The sequence below is a fragment of the Tyto alba genome, unplaced genomic scaffold, assembly GCF_018691265.1.
Source record: "Tyto alba isolate M040663 unplaced genomic scaffold, T.alba_DEE_v4.0 Super-Scaffold_7, whole genome shotgun sequence".
Lineage (NCBI taxonomy): Eukaryota > Metazoa > Chordata > Aves > Strigiformes > Tytonidae > Tyto > Tyto alba.
The window spans coordinates 29,466,536-29,478,999 of NW_024881328.1; the positions used below are offsets into that span (position 1 = coordinate 29,466,536).

Below are 12,464 nucleotides of genomic sequence, written 5' to 3' on the forward strand. Positions count from 1 at the left end.
GTAATTGCTTTTTGGTGGCTCGCCTGCCCCTTGCATCCGGGTGACTGCTTTCCCTCCCCACTGAACAACTGGCTGCCAGCCACCGAGGCGCAGTGGGGCCAGGGCAAAGCCCCTTGCTCACAGGCCTGGTGCTGGGGGGCTCTGGCCCTGCATTCCACACCCATGTTAATCTCTGCCGTTCCCGCGTTAGGCAAGCTCCCAGATGTCTGTATTCAAGGTGCAGATTCCTCCCTGCGTCAGTGAGGCGCTCCGCATGGTTCAGGCTGCAACAGTGGAGTGAACCATGCCAAATAGATTTGTCAAGTCTGCCGCAGCTTGATTTGGTGCCATGAGGAGCGGGGAGGGAGGGGAAGGGGTGGACAGACAGGGACTCTCTATTCCTCTATATACATGCAGATATATATGTGTATATATATATATACACATCCAGATATATATATACACATCCAGATATATATATATATATATGCACATGCACACATAGGCATATGGGGTGTATCAAACACTGCTCTGAATTTCTGCCGGCTGTGTGGGCCAAAAGCAAAGAACTGCCATGTTACAGGCAGGTCAGCTAACATTTACATCTTCATCAGGGAACTAAAGCAAGAGGAAACCAGCGAGAACAGGAGGGGTGGGGAGGGGATGATGCTCTCTGCAGAGGATGGGGAGGGAGTTCTGACCTCCTCTCTTTCGCCCCCCGCTTCCCCTCCCTCCGGTGTTTCAGAGAAGAGTGGGGCCAGGGTGTTTCCCTGTGAAATGTGATGGCTCACCTTTGAGTCCCCAGCTGCTGGCACTCACAGCGAGGGAAACGGGAAAGGCAGGATGAAGCAGAGGAAAACAAGATTAATACATGTTCACAGCAGACAGGCTGGGCTGTTTCCGTGCTGAGCACTGCTGCATTTCTGGGGTGGGGAGGCAGTGGAAATGCAGCGGCAGGACTGCAGCCGGCAGGAGAGGAGCCCCACACTCAGGCCTTCCCCTTCCCACCCCATCCCTGCCAGGCTTTCCCCCTGCCTGGCAGCCCAATCCCTACAAAGCCCAGCCCAGCACACCCCAGACATCCCCCTGTCTACCGGGTGATGCTCTGTTTTTGCCCAGGACATGGGACCAGGGGGAGAGGCTAACCCAGCAACCTGGCTGAAGGTGCAGAGCTGTCTTCCTGTGTGTCCCCCAAGAGAGGAGATGAGGTGGAAAGCAGCCACCATCACGTGGTGCCCCACACTTGCCCCTTACGACCCACCAGCACATCCCCACGGGACAGGACCAAACAACCCCTGCTCCAGAAAGGCTGCTCTGGCTCTTGCCCTCCCTATTGCATTTGCCTCTGCATCATCCGGGCGTGATGGCCCCAGAGGTTATCTTCCAGGCACTGACCCTGGTGTGCACACAGAGATCTTATCTAGCGGTTTGCAAATGTCTTTAGAAAACAACAACTCATTCTTGAACCCAAGGAAGGAAAAGAGCACCTGGCAGGATTTGACCTTTTGTTTTTTTGCCATTTTCTTCAGACAGATTCAACTATGAGGATTTAATCAGAAAACAAAGTGCTCATCCATTCTGATCCACTTCCTTCTGTGTAGCGTCTCAGGTTCCATCTCCCGTGTGGTCTGAGCTGGCTCCATCTTAGTAACTGTGGAGATCCGCTCACAGGCATCATCTAGTGTGGCAATGGGCTGGGGGACAGGATGGGGTTCGGGGGGGGCTGGGGCTCTGATGAGCGCTCTTGCTGCCTCCATTGCTCTATGTATAAAATGGAAGGATGCAACTGAAATATTTGCTTTGAGAATCTATAGAAGCCAATGGATGAGAAATGGCAGTGAGATCCAGCTGATGTGCATTTTCTATTTCCTACTAATTTTGATGGCTTTGTGCTTGTTATCAGCTTACCTTTGTGGGAGGTATTTCAGGTGGATGCAAGAAGGCAGGTTAAATTGCTGCAAAGAACTGAATACCTCAGCAGTGCATGGAGCTGGGTATGTCAGAGGTGTTTGGTGCTGGCTGGGGATATTGAGGATGACTCTTTGGACACACTTGTCTCCAAATGCCCTTTCCCTTAGGAGCATTCCTCTGTCCTTTCAGTTCTTAATGAGGTCTCCTGCATTCATTCACTTGAGGACGGAGAGAAAAGCTTTCAGTCCTATGGCTTCTTTATCTGGAAAATTCAGGAAAGGCTTGCGTGATAAGCCAGAAGGCCACAAGTGCTTCTGCACAGAGACATCATGGTGCAGAGGGTTTGCCCAGAAGCATCCCCAGGACCCAGTCTGCTTCTGCTGCTTTTGCAGGCAGGACAAAGACATCAGGCTTTGGGAAAGACATCCCCCTTGGTGCAGTACCAGGGGAGAATTACAGCCCTGGCTTTCCTAGCAAGGCTGTAGCTTTGTACTTCTGGGCCTGATATCTCCTTTGCAGGCTAACAGACTGCCACTCCTCGTGTCCCTGGTGATTCCTGGATCTGAGTGGAGCCTCTCAAAGACACGGCACTGGCAAGCCCAACCCAGCACACTGTGCCTTGCCCAGACGTCTGTGCTTCATTGAGTGTTGCCAAGTATCATTTTTCTTTTACCTCCTTGTTCCTGGATTTAATAAATCCAGAACTATCCACCTTCCACTCGAGCCAGAATCCTCCCACCATCAAACATGCCCCATTTTATGCCTTCCCTATCTGACAAGGAAAATAATCTCCCCTACTTTTCTCCTTCATGCTTCTCTGTCTAAATCCTGAAGCCCTAATCCTGTTAGCATACTCTGTTCCAGGGCTCTGTCTCCACGGGAGTAACATAATCCTGCAGTAAATCTAGTGGGTCCAGAGAGACACATACATACAGACAAAAGCCGGGCTGCTGCCATCCTTGGCCTTCTCCTCTGCCTCCCCCAGCCGCTTTCTTTAGCTCCCCAAGAAATTGCGTAGTGGCCCAGCAGCACAATAAATAAAGTGGGAGAGAGGTTACCTCCTGCCCCCTCCCTGACTCACTGCCACTTCAGCTTCATGGCACTTTTTGTCTCCCTGTCCTTCACTCCCTTCACTCCAAACTGCTGTTGGCACAATTCCTATACCCACTGGAACTAATGCAGCTTCAGAAATCCCCCCCCATTGCCCCACAGCGGTTCCAACGTGTCAGAAATACAACTTGTAAGTGTTGGTGCGGAGCTTGCATGTGTGTGCACATGGAAAACTTGCCCAATCCTCCTCTAGCCTAGACATCACCTCCCACCACTTCCTTTCTGCAGCAAATTAATTAAGCAGGTCAGATCGCATTGATTATCAATTTAGTTTTACATGTAGACCTGTCGACTGGACTAAAATGGAAATAAACATAAAGTATATGGGGAGGCGATGGGCAGCTTTTTGATGCAGCAGTGAAAAGGAGTTCCCTTGACTGCTTCTTGGAAGGTGCATTTAATTTGTTAATCGTTTTCCCATTTGTCTTTTGGCTCCGTCACCCTTCAGTGTGTGTGCCTGCGCATGTGTGCTCTTTGCTGAGGGTGTATCTATCTATCTCCCTAGATCACAGCCAGATTTTTTTTTTTTTTTCTGCTGGTGTAAATTACTGTGACTTCTTATACTTCGATGGCGATATGTTGATTTACACCATTCGAAGACTTGGCTCAAAATATGTGCTGAGTGGGATGGGAAGCAGATAAGATGGGAGGAATAGCAATGTTCTATTTTGGTAAGGGGGAAGAAATCTTTGCTTTCTTGGCGCTCCCAATTTCACACATTTTCCTGCTAGTTCTTCCCATGCCGTGAGTGCTAATTTGAGGCAGGATGTAGAGCCTGTTCAAGTCAATGGGACTCTCTCCACAGTGTGCTCAGGCTCTGGGGTCAGCATTTTCAGTGGAGAGAAACTGTACACTCAGGGTCAGACCCTGGTCAGCAGCATTGGGACCTGCAGGCTCGTGATGCATTTCCACTTGGGGGGGAGGCTGAAAGGCCAGTCACACGGGAGGACCTCACTTTTCGAAGGGCTTTAAGCACCTGCCCTCTGAAAATGGCCTCTTTCTGTTATGCTGAACAGGCTGCAAAGCAATGTCTTGCTATGATCAGTTGGGGCTTTTCAGAAACTAGGTTCAGTGGGGCTGATCCTGCCAGTGCAGCTGATACTAGAGCTGGAAGTCAGGTGCCGTTTCTGCTCCCATAAACTGTCAGTCTGGAGTGTCAAGGCCTCAGAGTTATGTAGCTTGTTGAATGTGATCTAGTCTGAGGAAATTACTGGGCCCCAAATCTAAAGCAGAATTGAGGTTGCTCTCCTTGGAAGCAGGTGGTTGGGACTAAGGTCGTGTAAGAGATTCTTTCAGCAATGCATGTGGTAGTGATAAAGTTTTTGGGCTCAGTCCTGCTTCTGCTTTCTGTCAGGCTTGACTTTGCAGAAGTCAGCAACAAATTATGCTGGTGTAAATTTGGATTCTGGCCCCTGATGCTCGTATGTGTGAAGTGAGCTAAAAAAGAACAAAACTGGAAATATGTTAAACCAAAAAGAGCAGCAAACCTCGTCAGTGACTGTTAAACATGCTGGTCCATATGCAACCTTTGGCTCGTGGAGTCTTCAAACTGCTGATTGTGGGAAGTGAAGAGAGGTTGCCAGGAGAAGACTCCCCCGGGCTTGCTGCCCCCAGGCATCTGCTGGGGCCACCATCAGGAGCTGCCCCCTGGGACAGAGTGACCTTTGGGGCTGACCTGATGTGCTGCTCCTCATGCTAAAATAGTTGCACCGGCTCAGATAAACATTTCCTGTCATCCAGTGTTAGGTTCGGAGGTAAGGTGTTGCGTGTCAGCTTCTGTGTTGACATAAAGCTGGAGGCTTTGTTGTGGTGTGGAAATGTATCCTTTCAGCCTGTGTGTGTGTGTTCCCACAGGTTTACAAGACACACACACACACACGCATGCCTGGAGAGTGCTTCAGAGTAACCACTCTTCTTATAGCCCTCCTGCTGGAAAAAAGGGTATTTGGTGTCTGCTGAGCAAGGAAAAGGATGGGAAGTGGGGTCAGACAGGATAAAACAGGATATTAAAAACACATAAACCATGCTGTGTTGCTAAACGGTAGCAGCATGATATATATTCTCCAGATTAGCATTTCTGCTCAAGTTCACATCAACTGCAAATCCCAATTACCAGCCAGATTTGCAACCAAGGCCCCCCATGGGGTTGCTGCTCCCTGCTCTGGCAGGAGTGCCACTATCCCAGGCTGGATGGTGATGCGCAGGGGCAGCCCAGAGCTGGCTGTGGTGCTGCGAACAGCCGCTGTCCCTCTCCGCAGGCACCCTCTGCACACCCTGGCGTGCTGGGTCCTGGGAGGAGAGCAGTTACATGTGCTGCCCAGAGGCCTAAAGTGATGGGAGGCTTATAAAATGCTTCTTAACCACTGCTCAAGGCGAGAGGCCAGGGTAAAGCCTCACGCCTTTTTCTCTCCAGGATCACAGGGATCTGCAGTTGAATCAGTTGACTCCTGCCTCTGATGGAAGGAGATTGGTGCCGGAGATTACAGTCTCCTGCCTCACTCCGAGATAAACTTAGCCAGGCTCTCCTGTGCTTAGCATGGCATATGCAGGGTAGGAGCCTGCAGAAGAGCCCAGGCACCATCTCAGTGTGGATGTGGCTGCTGGCTGAGATTGGATGATGTTCTAGCCTTGTCCTGAGAGCCTGTGCACTGAGGGGAAGCAGGCAATGCCTGCAGCCTTGATCTGTGAACTTTAGTGCTTTATGCTGGGGGCAGAGAAAGGGTTGAAAATTACCCTCAGGTTGGGTATTTCCTCTTTTTCCCCTTTTCTTCCCCGCTATGGCTCCACAGCCTTAAACAGAAACACAAGTATCTAGTCCTTGTCCAGCCTATTAAAAGAATGGGCAGGAGGGGTGGATCTAATATCCATCTGGTAGTTATTGATTACGGCCATCTGGTAAGGCAGCAGCCTTTTCATATCATGTCAGATCATAAACTCTTCCGAAAGGCTCTCTGTGTGGCAGGCTGCATGTGCGCTGGAGAGACAGCAGTGAGGGGCTGACTGGGACCGCAGCTTGTCGCCCACCCCAGGAAGAGGTGGCACCCTCCTTGCTCACGCCACTGCTTGCATGTGATGTTTCCTGGTGGAGACCGGTGCGAGGAAGCGGCAGGATGTCAGCCTGTTTACCTGCGGAGGGGTGGCAAGGTCTCATGCAACATTCAGGGACATCTGGCATTTTGCATTGGAGCGGCTCTAGGTTTGGGGGCAAGCACAAACCAGCTGTGGCCTGATAGTCCGAGGTGCCTCAAAGGTGCTGTGAGAGCAAGCTCCTGGGTCTTCTGCATGGTGAGCAAGTCCATCTACCACACTGTCCTGCCAGTGGCTCAGCTCTCCCTGCCTGCTCCTGGGTGCTTGCTTTGCCCGGAAAGTCTCTCCTCACTTTTCCTTGCTGAGATTATTTCTACTGCTGATCTGGTTATTTCTTTCTGCCTAGAGAGGACGTAACCGTATTTTTGCCCCCTCTCCCTTGCAGACATTTCAGGCCAACGAGGATGCCACGGAGGTGGTTCTCAACAAGATCCACAGCCCGGTGCTCACACGCTTTGTGCGCATCCGTCCCCAGAGCTGGCACAACGGCATTGCCCTGAGGCTGGAGCTGTATGGCTGCCGCATCACCGGTGAGGGTCCCTTCCTCCCCTTCGCCCCAGCCCTCCTCTCTGTCCCTCTGACAGCATGTCCTGGGGTGCTGTCCCCTGCAGCTGTCATGGCTGCTTGGGGTGGGAACAGTGACCCTGTGAGTAGCATGGAGGCACCCATCCCAAGGGATGTGCTTGCAGGGACAGGCACCCAAACCCCAGAGGCAAGGGGGAAGCACCCAGTGCTGGTGCTGGTTTAGTGCCCAGAGCTTAAACCTGTGGGGAAAACCATGAGCACTCCCTTCAACTGCCCTTTTCCTTCCCTGCAGATTCACCCTGCTCCAACTTGCTGGGAATGCTTTCCGGCCTCATCCCCGACTCACAGATCTCGGCCTCTTCCATCAGAGGCTATGACTGGTCTCCCAGCATGGCCCGCCTGGTGAGCAGCCGCTCAGGCTGGTTTCCCCGTGTCCCCCAAGCCCAGCCTGGGGAGGAGTGGCTGCAGGTGGACCTTGGCGTCCCGAAGAATGTCAAAGGCGTCATTATCCAGGGGGCTCGAGGAGGGGACAGCGTGACCACCACTGAGTCCCGCTCCTTCGTGAAGAAGTTTAAGGTGGCCTACAGCATGAATGGAAAGGACTGGGATTTCATTCAGGACCCCAAAACAACGCAGGCCAAGGTAGGCACTACCTGGAGGAGCTACAAAACAAGATATGTTTCTGGCTATCTTCAGTCTGCCTGATAGGGTCTTGGGAAATTAGGTGTCTCTCCCCACAGAGACCTTGGGAGTTTAGATTCATCTTGAAATCCCAGGTTGTGTCCGCTGGTGCTGCTCCTAAGCTGTAGGTTTCACCTTGTCCCAGGGATGGCAATTTCCCTTCATTTCTTATTGTGGACCAGGCCTGGGGATGTGGACATCACCTTCTGGTCCTCCCAGCTCCTGCAGGTTAGAGCCCACAAGATGCTGTGTTTGATTATGTTTGACACAAGCTAATTACGTATTTTAAGGGGAAAGGTGTTGCCGTTGTGGCTTGCACCTCTAGAAGAGGAAGATGAATCACAACTTCTCTTTGGAAAATTTGCTATATCTGAAGTCCCTTTTGCCACACTGGTATGACCCTGAAATTCCTTGTGTTTTTCTCGTATAGTTGGAGTTCCCCATAATCTTTCTGCTTAGCAGCATGGGAATGGCATGGGGCTTGAGGAATAAATTAATTATCTGCTACTGCCTGTTCTGTTTTTATGCAAACTCATCTGCTTCTGCAAATTTGAGTAAGTTTTATTTTCCCCTGATCCTACAAATGAGTCTTAGAAGACCTAATGCTATCTATAGCCCCCTGTTTATTCCCCACAGACTTGAGTTCGTGCATGTAAGCTGAAAAGCAGCAGTACTTGGACTGTGAGGAAAACTGAGCGTTTACACTATCCTAGAACATGCAGTAGCTTCTTTATTTGCCAAAGGACAAATCTGATCTTATTTGTACGTGAAGCTAGTAGATATTCCCCAGGCTTCCCCTGCGTGGCTTGGATCAGAATCTGACCCCTGGATATAAAGCAGAGGCCAAGAGAGATTGTGCAAGTTTCTTAGAAACAGCCTGTCTGGTCCTCTTGAAGCTGAGGAGGAACAGCCCAATTTCTGCTCAGCTGGACTCAATGGCCCAGAGTCGGACAGTTGAACTATTTCAAACTGTGGCTGCATCCTGCCAGACCCAAATTATTGAGTCTGGTAGAGAACATGTGGGATGCACACATCACTTGCCTTTTCTCTCTCTCTTTCTCTCTATCTCTCTTTCTCTCTCCAGCTTTTTGAAGGCAACATCCACTATGATATTCCTGAAATCCGGAGGTTTGACCCTGTTCCTGCCCAATACGTCCGAGTGCACCCAGAGAGGTGGTCCCCAGCAGGAATTAGGAATGCGCCTGGAGGTGCTGGGCTGCGACTGGACAGGTAGGAGCCCCTGCACCTCTGCCCACTGGCTCTCTCGGGGCCACGGCAGGCACTAAACCAGCAAGGTGCAAGTGTAAGGTTATTTCTTTCCTTGCTGTCCCACCTCAGGGCCATGCTGTAGCAGAGACTTCAGCCATGAAGGCAAGCAAGACCTGCAGGATGGCCTGACCCCATCTTTTTACTTCCACCTTAAAAAGAACTGGCCTTGATGCAGGATGTAGCAGCAATGTTTGGACCACAATCCAAGCTTTCACAAAGAGCCCCATGCAGGCTTGACCCCAGGATTTGTCTCCAACTCCCTTCTCCCTCCTTTCAGATCTTTTATGTGGGATGTTGTGCAGGCTTTCCCAGTCTCTGTGTTAGATAAAATTTGGGCTTTTTAATCCAAATGGATAAGACAAAAAGTCGGAAGAGAAGCAGAGGTGCAGAAAAGGGGTGCAGTGACCAGTACAGATATCTTGAGCTGCCACAATAAGACCTTGCTGTAAAGGCAACCGTCCCTCTCTCATTGAACCCCATGTGGAAATCCTTTTGCAGACAAGGTTGGGGATTTAATTCTATGAAGTCTCTACAACATCCCTAAGGCCGGGGAAGTTTGTTCACTTTTGGCCACCCGTTTTTCACAAGTGGTATGCCTTGCAGCCACCATTGTTTTTTAATACAGAGGTGAAAACTGTCTGACACACTTGCTGGAATCAGTAGAGGTTGTGCCTCGGACCCTCTGAGGCTCAGTGGTGATTGATTACTCTATAGTTTTATCCCCAAAACCAAAAATGCACCCAACAGCTCACTGGGTCTTATGCTAGCTTTTTGGCTTCAGGGGCTAGTTGTCCCTTTTTGTAATCTATTTTATTTTTTAATAATCTGCGTAGATCTTAATCTGGTGTCCAGATGTCCATGATAAAGAGGTATGATTTTCATTTTATAAACAGATCTGTAGAAGGAAATTTCTTGTAAGAATTCCCATTCTAATAACCTTAAAAGACACAGACCTTTTTTCCACCCCTTTGTGAAGTCTTTCCTCCTGTGTTGTGCTGTGAGATGCATTACAAACACTTCACAGCAAATCACACAACTGACGTACACACAATTAATAATGATCATTTGTCACCTTTGAAGTCGATGGCAAATCTCCCCCTGGACCGGGAACCCATTGTAAACGATCCAAACTTTAAATCAAGATTAGATCTTAATTTAAATCTTACAACATCTTTGGGATGTTGTAGGAGAAGCAGACGCTGTGGCTTTCATGGGAGCAGCAGGAGCTGAGGCTCCGTGCAGAAGCCGGGCAGCTCCCACATCTCTGCTTCCTGCAGCTGCTGGGAGTCTCCAGCTGCCAGATCTCTGCAGACCACTGCTGGCTGGTGCCTCACGGCGCTGCATCACTGCTGCAAAGGGAGGCAGTCGCACAACATGTCCAACCGCGTACGTGCCAGCCCCTCCACTCCACTCCTCCAAATGAGAGAATAAGAGGGGTTTGGCATCCTCAACTTCTTGTGCTATTTTTGGTCCAAATTTTCTTTTACAGCTATGTCCACGCTCAGTTTCAATATCAGCAGCAACAGCCCGTGTTTTTTCCAGGCAGGGTGCTTTATGGTCATTTCCCAGTGTGGCTGTCTAATCATTTGCACATTGTAATGTTTAAAACTCAGCTGCCAAGTCATAAATATTCGTAGCTTTATTGATCTACAGGCATCCAGCTTTGTAATCAGAGCAAGGCTTGTAATCTTGTGGATTCACCATGTTATATAAAGCATTTATATCCCTGATGCAACCTGGGGAGCAGAGATAGCCCATGGCATTATCTGCATGCTAAATCCAGGCTGGCTACATGCAGCAGTCCTCGACAATGCCAAGATACAGCCCTCCTTTGCTGGGAGGACCCAGGCACATTACAGAATGGGCTGTGAAAAACAAGGGAATTGCACTTGCTTGGGAACAAGATTAAGAGATGGATTAAAACAAGGTGATTGAAAATATTTTCAAGTGAGAGCCTAAGCCCATGTATACCCTGCCCAGCTGTTTCTATTTCTTATCAGCAACAGGCATCTTAATTACTGAGTCAAACAGGTAACTTAACAGCGATTGTGCTCACAAACTAGTTGTCTAGTAACTCAAAAATTGGGAAGCAGGCAGTCAGCAATTGGCTTCTTTCAAAGACCTGCCAAAATTTTTCCTCTGAAGAGTGGAGATTGATGAACACTCACTTGCAGCTGGTTTTCTCTCCTTTGAAGTTCCAAACATCTGGTTTCAATTGCTCAGTGACTTTGCATTTTGATCAGCAGTTACCACCAGTTGCACAGACACTTGCTGGGTCAGCGACAGAGAAAGCGAGCAAGCAAGACCTCTTTTTCACTTTCCATTTCACACATCACATTGTCCTCCCTGCTATTTTCATTATCTCTTGTAACCATCATGTTTCGGCTCTGCCATGGTAACTGATTTTTCAAGATATATTTCTGCGGCTCGTCCAGGGCAATGCAACTCAGTTGATTTACATCCGCTCAGCATCTGTGTCCCGTATGGGATCTGGCTTTCAAGGTCCTTCCATATTGTCACATTTCAGCTATAAATCGTAATATACAAGAACAACAACCTAAAAAAAAAAAATGTATCAGCTCTAAATAACTTGCAGTTTTCGATATGTTGCCTTCACCTGCTGCCTTTTTTTTTTTTTTTTTTTCTTTCTTTTCTTTTTTTATGATATTTTTCTGTGCCTGGCTGCTTGCAATTTGCTTCTTGGTTGCATTTGGAGTTTTATGGGGTTGTAACAAATTTGAACTTACAAATTAAAAGCCTTTGAGGTTGTTTGGTATTTTATCCTGAACAAAAGACAGCCACTGGGAGAAAAAAAAAAAAAAGTAAAAAAACCCTGAGAGTTTATGTGCAACATGTTTAATAACAGGAAAATAAAAGGACAGAAAGGAGCCTATGGAAAATATTCAATGTATTTAGCTATTTCCTCCTGTTTCTGGCTTTATTAAATGATATCCTGAAGGGTGCTGACAAAGAAACACAAGCACACATAACTGAGCAAAGCAGCCTCTTTTTAAAATTAGAAGGAATCAAGCCTGCTGTATTCCAGTTAACGCACCCATAAAAGGAGAGACTGCTGGAACCTAATGTCGTTTACTGTTGCTCTTAATATCCTTCCTTTTCTTGCATAAATTTCCCCTGACACCTGCTTGAAGGTTGATTCACATGGGCCATGTTGGAGAGAGGGAAATTGGAGAGAGACCCTTTGAAAGCCTAGTCAGGAGCCTGGAGTGTGAAACCAGATGCTTTCTGCAGTGAGCCAGAGCGCACTAGGGGATCCTCTGGGTCCATTTGTGGTTACGTCATTTGTGGGTTTGAGTGACTTGTTTTATAAATTGGCACCATTGGTGGGAATGTTATGTGTGTTTTTTTAATGTGTCATATGCCTTTATGAAAGAAAAAGACATTCTGCCTGCAATCTCTCTTATCCAGTAATGACAGCTAAGCAGATTGCCAACACAAGTGCAGATTAAAAAATTAAGAGAAAAAGTAGCATGTATGTCTAGAGGAGAGCCTTGTCCAAGGGAAACTCTAAATCAGAGGAACTCCCATATGGAAACAGCCAGTTCACTTGAAGTTCAAACCATGCTGATATTTGTAGCACGTGGAAATTTCATGGTATTCTCGTTCTATCTCTCCCTGCCATTATAAGAACAGGAAAAAAATAATTTTTGCTTATTTTCCTCCTACCTGGGATTTTTGTACTGTTTATTGCAAATAGCATCTCTACTTCCATTTTTTTAGATGTAAAGCCCACTGCAGAGACACTGGTGCCCACTTTGAAGAGCGAAGAGACCACCACCCCATACCCAACTGATGAGGAGACAACTGAGTGTGGTGATAGCTGTGGAGAAGAGGAGGGTATGTATCAGAGCAGCACATCTTTATGTCAATAAATGATGGGT

The 12,464-nt window shown here is 48.4% G+C and overlaps 1 protein-coding gene across 1 annotated transcript in view; it reads left to right on the top strand.

Moving 5' to 3' along the window:
• NRP2 (neuropilin 2) overlaps positions 1-12,464 on the top strand; it is a 90,627-nt gene that overhangs the window by 40,229 nt on the left and 37,934 nt on the right. The window contains 5 exon segments of the mRNA XM_042784050.1: positions 6,473-6,617; positions 6,905-7,254; positions 8,378-8,485; positions 8,487-8,523; positions 12,304-12,420. Of these exon segments, the coding sequence (XP_042639984.1) occupies positions 6,473-6,617; positions 6,905-7,254; positions 8,378-8,485; positions 8,487-8,523; positions 12,304-12,420 (757 nt within the window).